The sequence below is a fragment of the Chrysochloris asiatica genome, unplaced genomic scaffold, assembly GCF_000296735.1.
Source record: "Chrysochloris asiatica unplaced genomic scaffold, ChrAsi1.0 scaffold00043, whole genome shotgun sequence".
NCBI lineage: Eukaryota > Metazoa > Chordata > Mammalia > Afrosoricida > Chrysochloridae > Chrysochloris > Chrysochloris asiatica.
In genome coordinates, this window is record NW_006408561.1 from 466,926 (window position 1) to 476,195 (window position 9,270).

The 9,270-nt window shown below is 47.2% G+C and overlaps 1 protein-coding gene across 3 annotated transcripts; it reads right to left on the reverse strand.

Annotated features, from left to right (window-relative positions):
• Positions 1–932: 932 nt before the first annotated feature.
• On the reverse strand, positions 933–9,189 carry SHOX2 (short stature homeobox 2). Of its 3 annotated transcripts, XM_006861770.1 has the most exons (6): positions 8,820–9,189; positions 8,237–8,302; positions 5,825–6,033; positions 3,391–3,448; positions 2,989–3,077; positions 933–1,226 (listed from the first exon to the last, which is right to left on the reverse strand). In XM_006861770.1, exons 1-6 carry the CDS (start codon positions 9,187–9,189, stop codon positions 933–935), a joined length of 1,086 nt encoding a protein of 361 aa, XP_006861832.1. The 3 variants fall into 3 exon arrangements, with proteins under 3 accessions (XP_006861832.1, XP_006861834.1, XP_006861833.1); XM_006861772.1 differs by lacking the exon at positions 8,237–8,302 and having other exon boundaries at positions 933–1,190; positions 8,838–9,189; XM_006861771.1 differs by lacking the exon at positions 8,237–8,302 and having other exon boundaries at positions 8,838–9,189.
• Between the last annotated feature and the right edge of the window lie 81 nt (positions 9,190–9,270).

Below are 9,270 nucleotides of genomic sequence, written 5' to 3' on the forward strand. Positions count from 1 at the left end.
AACATGCAAACCGGGATTTTCTGTCAGCAGTCCCGACAGTTTTGCCGATATAATTTCTCAGAGAAATCTTTGTGGCATCATTTTTTATATTAGCTTTTTTTTCTCTCGCCTCGTTTTTGTTCTGTCTTCCCTCTTCTTGCTCTTCCATACATGGTGGGTTTAAACTCAAAGCATCTGATTCAACGTAAAAGGAGGCCCGCCTCTCTTATCAAATTTCTTGTATTAAAGTGAACTTCGCAGAAAAAAGGTCAGTTTCAAAACCTGTGAACTTCCCAGCTGCGCACTTTTATTCATCTTAATTCTTTAAATAAGTATACCTCTTTTTTTGTTTGTTTTGCCTTCTTAACCCATTTTAAAAACACATACTTTAAGTTGGTAACTCGCCCATTCTCTCTAGATTCGTCCAGGTTTATTTTTCCATGTTTCTAAATGTATAAAATAATTTTTAAAATATTTTTGATCCTTGGCTCGCTCTCCGATTTCAGCTTCTGCCAAATAGCAATAAGTTCACTTTCTCTTTTTCTCTCTGGTTTGCCTTTTCTATTTTTGTTGTTCGCTTGTTTTTGTTTTTGCTCATTTTGAATAACAGGGTTTTTATTTCTATGCCAAAGTCCATCGCTGCAGCTTTGCCTAGAGCCACAACTCCACTCGCTCAGCGCTTTCTTGTCCTGTCTCTCTCCAGACTTTCCCAAACCCGCCCCTACGAAGTCGAATCCTAGACCCCCGGGGGGGAAGGGGTGTGTGGCGCCTAGCGGGATGCAGGTCCGCGTTGAGTCCACCCTCTAAGCGCCGGGTGCGGAAGTGGGCAGAGGCAGGCTGTGGGGCTGGAGGGCCGGCTGCAGAGGCCGGAGGGTCACGGAGAAGCATTGGACGCGGAGGGCGTGCAGGCTGCACGCCGCGCCGGAGGCGCGACGTTGGCACTGGCGTTGGCGTCACAGGCCCAGGGCGGCCGCGTGCTTTTTGGCTTTCAGTCTAAGATCGGCGATGCTGGAATTCTTGCTGGTGGTCTTTGCGGCAGCGGCTGCAGCTACCACCGAAGCTGCAGAGGCCGAATCGGCCGCCAACGTGGCGAGCGGCAGTCCGAAGGGCGGCGCCGGGAACATCATGTAGGGCGCGTGCGCGGCCAGGTGCGGGTGCAGGTGGTGGTGCGCGTGCGCCACGGCGCTGTCCAGCTGCAGCTGCGCCTGAACCTGAAAGGACAAGGGCGTCACGTTGCAATGACTATCCTAGGGTGACAACGAGAATAGAAACAGAGCATTAACGGCGTCCAGCTCGACTGGGGGGGGGGGGGTACAGGGGGGGGGGGGGGGGGGGGGAAGTACAGGGTGGGGGGAAGGGAAGGGATTGTTTGGCTGTGCGTCTTGCCCTGAGAGTGACCTTCTCAGCCTATTACTGAATCTGGGGCGCCACAGGATATTCCAGTGACCTAGGTTTCCCCACTCAATGTGGGCTTATTCTGTACCCCGGAAACCCCCATCTGTAGAAACGTGGCTGCCCCTGGGGAGCTGGGTTTAAGAAAGGGCAACAAATTATTATGTTAAAAACTCACCCTTCTCATAGTAACAATAGTAACTGAGATCTGGAGCCATTAACCCCTTGCCTATCCTACACCCACTTTCCCCAGTAGTAAAACCCCCAAATGAATTGCCAGTGATCAAACTACAAAACTTTCCAATGTCACTTAGAGAAGTTATTTCATCTTTCCCACTATTGAAAAGTATTGGCTAACAATTTTGCCAACTTTTATTGCCATAAGAATTTCTTATGGATCTTGTTTAAATGCACATTCTGGTTCCTGAGCTGGAATGGACTCGACTGCAGTGGGTTTGGTTTTTGGGGGGCAGCTCTGGTAGCGTAGTGGTTATGAATCGGGCTGCGAACTTTAAGGTCAGCGGTTTGAAACTACCAGCCGCTCCGCGGGAGAAAGATGAGGCTTTCTACTCCCGTAAAGATTTACACCCTTGGAAACCCTGTACAGGGTCGCTATGGGTAGGAACCGACTCGATGGCACTTAACAACAACAACAGCAGGGTGTTCTGTATTTCTAACTATCTTCCAGGTGGTGCTGAACTTGGCTTCACATTCTGAGTAGTAAGGCTTTCCTTCTAAAGGTTCCTCTCTGCTTTTCTTTCATTACCTTTCACTTCAAAAGCCCAACACTGCAGGGTGCCAGAATCCTAGGGCGCCAAGAGAGGTACAAGCTCCCTAGCACTAACACTCAATACATGGGTGCAACCAGGTGTCTTCCCAGACCAGGGCACTGGCAACTGATACTAACTCAGGACATCACACTCACGCCATGCAGGTTCCCAGTTAAAGGTGGGGGAGGTCAGGCTCCCTTCAAAAAGGATTGCTAGAGAATTGGAAGACCCGGAAGTTCAGAGCTTTAAAATTTCCCAGGATTAAATCATTGCTGCCGGCTGTCTTTTAAAAATGTAGTTTTAGAGGTTTCTTTACAGTTAAGAAAGGGAAGACCATCCCTGGGAAGACAAAGCTTCCCTTTACAAGGGGTGAAGTTTTGGTTAAAGAAAGACCTTTAGAAAAATCAAGTCTGTGTTGGGAGGACTTTTATTTATTTATCTTCTGATAGAGACATTGAATATGACTAAGTGGTAGAAAATTCCTGGAAAAAAAATATTTAGAAGGTTGCCTTAGAAACAGTTTAGAACTAACCTCTGCATTAGATCTGACAAAGTGGTCATCAAAGGACTTTTCCTTCCTCTTCCCATGTGTGCAATCTTTAGTGAATTTTTAAAGGACCAGTTACACCCTGTGGGTTCTGATAAGGATAGAAAGTGCTAGGCATGCAGGGCCCTGATACTATATGAAGTTTTAAAGGGGAGTGGGTCCACTATATCATCTTAAAACTGAGTGTCCAACTGCCCATACACCATCTTTGGGACTCAGAGAGAAGGGATGTGCAACAGTTCAAGCAAATACCTAAGTCTTTTTGCAGTTATGAAAGGGTTGAAACTATGATGTACTTGCCTGTTGAAATGGCATCCTTAAAGCGCCTACATTGACATAGGGTGCGACTCTACAAGCTTCAAACTGGCTGGCAGCCCCTATGAGAACACCTGTAAAAGTGGGGGAACAAGACATAGAAATATGAGGTTAAAGCTTCAGCACTATTTTTCAGTGTTCCAAATGGTACCAGGATAGAACGAATTCCTTTGGAATTGAGCTATTATATTTCTAAATTTATGCGGTAAACAGAATACATTTAATTTACTCTAAATCCTTAGAACACTAATTAATTGCCTTTGGAAAAGATTCTTAATTGAAGGACACAGATCATCTTTGAGAAGTTCTCTTACTCTCTGTAATAACAGTATTCTCCAGTGCTCCTTTTACTTTGAATATCAAATGTTGTTTGTATGAGAAGCATACCTTTATGGAGTTGGTTTTCTTGTTTCCTACATTTAGCTCTTCGATTTTGAAACCAAACCTACAACGTGGAGGGGGGAAAAATAAAACCTAGATATTATGATCCCAAAATTTAAAATTCCGAGAAGACAGAAGAGAAAAAGTAGGGATTTAGACAACATGTGGAAGATGCAGCAAGCAAATTTTCAATTATATACAACAGTCTGAATTTTCAAAGTGAAAATGTCAATGAATTAGAAAAATAAAAACAAATTCATAGACTTTTTACAAGACAAAGTGTTTCTTGATAAATTACTATTAGTCCTGGTTTCATCTTTCCACATTACAGAGTCCCTAAGGCCTAAAACTCTCCCTGATACCTGATACCAACGTGATAATGGGTTTAGATGTTTGCCCAGTAAGACGTGAGAAGAATGTGCTCATTAATAGCCTGTAATATTAATTAGCTTCATCTTCAAGAAAAACCAAATGCCAAAGCAAGTAATGACTCTGGGGCTTTTTTTTGGGGGGGTGACATTAGGAATGGGGGAGAGGTAATTAGTGTCATAAAAGCCTCACTACAAAGAAGTTTAGGATTTTTCTGTTCCTCTATGCAGCCGACTATAACACAGTAGCAGAATAATTGTGCCATTATTATGATAATCTAATTTGCTTCCATAGAAAAAGCTACTGCTGGCAGTTAGGGTGATAGAGAAGCATCCAGAAAACAGCTCTAAAATATAAACAGAAGTATGACAAAACAGATAAACAGTAAAGTTCACTTAGTAAAAGAAAGAAAGATTGGGGGAGAGGAGGAAGTGAATCAAGTCACTCCTGAATACGATCCTTCCCCATATACTACTTTTTAAAATAAACTTGCCAATTTCTAGGGGAAGTATGACAGATTTAAAAAAAAAAAAATTAAACATAGCTTACTTTTATTCTCGAGTTTCAACAATATAACATTATTGACAGTTTTACAAATTTATGTTAAAAAACACACGAAGGTAAAATACTGCTTGAGAGCTAGTTCTATTAGGTTTGTAAAAGCAAGCGTCATAACCACCGTAAATCTTCAAAAATTCCCCTGCCGTTTAGGATACTAGGAGGGTGAATTTTGTGCCAGGGTGTTGTCCTTTGTGTAACTCACATGGCCTGAGGCTTCTTGCCTCTTTTTTTCCCCTAAAAGAATTGAACTGAAGTATTAATACTCATAACTATAATAATGATGACCACGTCTTTAAGGGATTGCTGAGTCTCTAGAGATCTCAGTGTACTGAGGAAAGCAGGAGAGGCTTTAAAAAGAAAGCCGTGCTGTTAATGCTGTGATGACCAAGGCAGCTTATTATTACTTTTTTCCCTTCAACGTGACTGCTCTGTTTTTGTCCTGATCCTATTACAAGACTTGGGGAAGCCCCATAAGAATTGTGTATAGTTTGCTGCAGATGGTGGTCTCTGCGCCCAGAGACCCAGGGAGTATCTGTTACAGCCATACTTTGTAACAGCTGCAGATGTTCAGGGCCTAAAACTGCTCCATGTGTTCAAACAAATAATGACCATCATTTTCTTCTAATTTATTATTTGAGCGGAAATACTATCTGAAATATTTAAATTTGTTCTCCATAAACCTGGGAGGATATATGTATATATAAATGCACATAAATGAGTATGTGTTTCTTTTTTCTTTTAAATGCCCCCATAGCCAATGTTTGTTATTACATTCACTTCCATAACCAGTAAAGAAAATGAGCTCCAATCTGAACTTATCAAGTATGACACCTGCTAGGGTCAGACTTTGAAAATGCTAATATTAAGATATGCAGGTGGTTGTTTTAAAATCTAGTTTCTATAGGTTCAGGTTCGCTGCCTTGGTTAAATGTGTGAACAAAGAGTGACCAAAATCCATTTGTTTCTCCTCCATTTCACACACAGTTTGAGATCGACCGCTACCAGCAGACTGTAAATTTCTGCACTTAACAGTTACTAATTTACTTTATAGTCTGTACATCTATAAATCTAATTGGTACATCCGCTTGGCAAATCTAGACCCTGAGAAGCAGACCCTCGAGAAACCCAACTCGCACGAGCTAAATACCCGTTGTAACTTTTAAAGCATCCAGAGATAAAACGTTTTCTGTGGGATTTTGTTTTTAAGGCTTATAAAAGTAGGCCCATTAGGATTAAACCACATTAAAGCCAGCACTAGGCGAGGGGGGTGTGGTTTATAGAAACTCTGGGAGCAAGCCCAGCACAGCTTTCTTCTGCTGGGAACATATGTTGGGAGGGAATAAGAAAGGGGGGCGACAGGACTGAAATCTAGTTTGGAAATGTAACATCCCTTTCCTTCTGCCCTCACACCAGACATATGAACCAACACCCTGGGTCGCCTCCCCACCTCCAGAAGTTCTCTCCCCTTCACTCCCTGGGCCGATCCTCAACCTCCTTGCAGCCATGGTACCTGCACTCGAGCCTCGGACAGGCCCAGTCGCTGGCTCAGCTCCTCGCGCATGAAGGCGTCAGGGTAGTGGGTCTCGTCAAACAGCCTCTCCAATTCATTGAGTTGTTCCAGGGTGAAATTGGTACGACTTCGCCTCTGCTTGATTTTAGTCTGACCTTCGTCCTCCATCCCTTTCGCATCCTCTTTTCGATCCTTCAGCTCCGGGGACACTGGAGGGGGCACCACGGCCGGGGCCACACATGCGTTCATGCGCGCGCGTGCACCAACACCAACACACGCACACACATACACACACACACACACACACACACGGACAAAAATAACATAAATCCCATCACCAGGTTTGCCTCAAAGAAATGGGGATGCTGCTGCCCCCTCCCCTTCGCCCTGAGGAAGAGGCTCCTCCAGAAGCACAAAGGTCAAGTCTGGGTGGACACGTAGGGCAGGGTGGGAATTCAACTCCCCTCCGTAATCTGTGACCTCAGCTCACTGCCTCACTATCTACCCCATCGTCTCCTGCCCACCTCCACCAGCCCCAAATCTATTCCACTCACCCTCTCACGCATTCACTCTCTTCTAAACACGCACCGAAATCAAAAGCGCCGCGCCAGGCTGCTTTCGAAGCGCGGTTCAGGCAGAAGGGCGCGGTGAAGCCACGCACTGGCCTCTCCTGCCAGCCATCCCAGAGGACTGGGCCCTTCTCCCGCCAGCTGTGACTGCTGCTGACTCCCTGCTTCTTGCAAACTTGCTGGTCTAATTAGGAAACAATTGGGCCAAAGGGTCGCGGCGGGAGAGCAAGCCCCCGGTGCTGCGCGGTTTTGGGAGTGGCTTCCCCCGCCGCCCTGCGCCTCTCCAAAGCTTCGGGCAAGTCCCGTGGGCAGCCCCACAGACAGCCCCGCAGTCCCTATTCCCTATCCCGGACCTAGGCTGCCCGAAAACAAGCGGCCACGCCATGTTGGCGACTGGAGGACTCGCCGCCCACGCGGGGCCAGCAGGCAAAAGGCGGAAAACCAGCCTCAGTGGCCCGCGGAACCACCGCCGTTCTGTCTCTTCCTCTCTCTCCCCTGTGGAAATGCAGACTCGACCCTAAATGCTTAAACCCACAGAGATCAACAGGTTCAAGCAGAACATTCGCGGTCCTCGGTTTCTATTGGTTGCTCAAAGCCTTTTCATGCATCCAGCAGCTCGGATGTTTAATAAAATATGCATTTTTTTGCTCTGGGTTTGCACACATCCGTTGATACTTTCCTGTCCTTCCTTTTAAAAACAGGAGCTCTGAGAGCGTTGAGCATACAGAGTCACTCGAGGGATACATTATTTTTCGAACAAGGGGCAGTGAGCCAGGGAGCCTATCAATCTAAACTGCCCTCTAGAACCTTCCTCCTCTGCGCTCGAGTCGGTGACTCGACTTCTAACGTGTCAAGGCTGAGTTTGGATAGTCGAGATGGTTTGTAGTTCTTCTCAACCCCAATTTCTGAGTACTAATGGATGTTAAACATCAGTTCCAGACGAGCTTTGCTGTGTAATTCCGGTCTGCAGAGAAATTAAAATTGGCCCTGAGCTTGAAAGTTACTCCCAGCGACTACACCCGCCGAGGGTTCAGACCCTAACCTCACCGTATGGCGCGCTGGAGAGCCCAGGGCCTATGAGGGTGGAATCACGCGCGGGGTAGGGGGACTGCTTTGGGACTCCTGACAGCCACTGCTCCCCAATGTTAGGAGTATGAGGTGCAGGTTTGTGGGGAGAAGAGTCTCGACTTCAACCCAGAATGGCCCTATAGCTGCGGTGATCCTAAGTGTTGCCTGCATTTCTAGTTCTCAGAATTCGTTTTGTGGACATCTGTCCTTCTGAGAAGGAAGTGGACACTGTAGTAAATATTCGGGTTCAATTGAATAGAAACATATTTACACAGATAGTGCAGTGAAATTTAAATATGAAAACACACCCTTTAGACTCTGCCAAAGGGGTGAGAATGCTTTGTCTATTTCGTGTCATTCACAGAGTGGATAGATGCCTTTCAAACTTTTGCAGCTTCAAAGGCAAAGATGTCCAAATTTCAAGTTGATTAATAGACTTAATATAGTCTCTATTTTGCCCCTAAATTTCCACTTAATGGCCTAAACAGGAACAGACCGTGTTATAAACAACTTAATTGCTTGCTTAAATATGTGATTCTACGCATGCCACATATTTTCTTAATTGGAAAAATATGGCAGCACACCAGTCCACTGCAGGCACCAAGTGCCAAATTAATTTTATTGTTGAACTCCTTTGAATTGGTGCAGGACGCGCCACCACTTAGATAAAACTACTTTCTAACACTTCTCTGGGAGATCCCACCCCCACCCCAAAACCAGCATTGGACTATGCGAAGCAGTAAAGAAAGTGTGTAAATATAGGGGGAAAAAAAACAAAAATCCCAAAAAAGGAACCTAAAGGCACCATCTGGGAGAAGAAACAGCACAGATTTTAGCATGCCTAGACCACATTCTACCTTTGTAGCTCAATGAGAAAGGGAAGTTTGGGCCCCTAAGATTCACGGTCTTGGAGTGGATCCGAGGGGTTTCTAGTGGCGGCCCAAGCCCGTGGGCGACCCTTTCTAAAACTCGGAGCTAGATGCTAGTTTTAATCTGGCCGTCTGCCTGAGTCGTAGCCAGCACCCCGGTCTTCAGAGCTCGGCCTCACAAACTTCCCTCTGCCTTGGGGCTGTCGAGGCTGCGGGGCCCATCTTCAACTGGTAAAAATACATTTTGGTGGAATGGGAATCGCCGGAGCATCTGCGAAGGTCGCGCGCAAATTCCCCACCCACTCACACTCGGCCCCCACCCACGACCGTGCACACCACCGGACTCCAACCCTCCGCCATCACTCTAGCTTGCAAAGCTGGGCTCCATGGGCCCTCACCGAGTCCCGTCTCTCCCCACCCCTACCCGCGGGGCCTCGGGATTCTCTCTGGTCGGAGAGGAGTAGGGAAGGTGGGGAAGGGAACCGCTGCCGGGGGTTGGGCCGTTACCCTCGGTGAGCCGTGGGCTGCCCGGCTCCCTGCTTCTCTCCGCGGCGCCCATGTCCAGTTCCCGGACGGGAGAGCGCCCTCCTCCTGCTCCTCCGCCTGCTCCTCCTCCTCCTACACCTCCTCCGCCTCCTCCGCCTCCGCCTCCGCCTCCTCCTCCGCCGCCACCGCCTCCGCCGGCCGCCCGGACTGCTGGGCTGCTGCGGTCGTCGCGGCCCGGCTCAGCGCAGCCGGGAGCTTCCTTGGCCCCGCGCAGCGGCCCGCTCTCCAGCACCTCCCGGTATGTGATCGCTTCTTTCTTCTCCTTCACTTTCTGGTCAAAAGACTTGGAGACGAACGCCGTAAGTTCTTCCATCGCCGCCACCGCCCGTCTGCCCCAGGCTCAACCTCTCCCAGCCGAGCCCCGCTCTTTTTTTCCTTCTTCTTTTTTTACTGC

What these genes read in the sequence shown, in the direction of transcription:
- SHOX2 (XM_006861770.1), bottom strand. Translation starts at nt 9,189, where the DNA reads ATGGAAGAACTTACGGCGTTCGTCTCCAAGTCTTTTGACCAGAAAGTG. An exon ending in GGGTAACGGCCCAACCCCCG is followed by an intron (nt 8,303 to 8,819) that starts GCAGCGGTTCCC and finishes AATGTGGTCTAG; the next exon opens with GCATGCTAAAATCTGTGCTG. An exon ending in TGTCCGAGGCTCGAGTGCAG is followed by an intron (nt 3,449 to 5,824) that starts GTACCATGGCTG and finishes TCCACGTTGTAG; the next exon opens with GTTTGGTTTCAAAATCGAAG.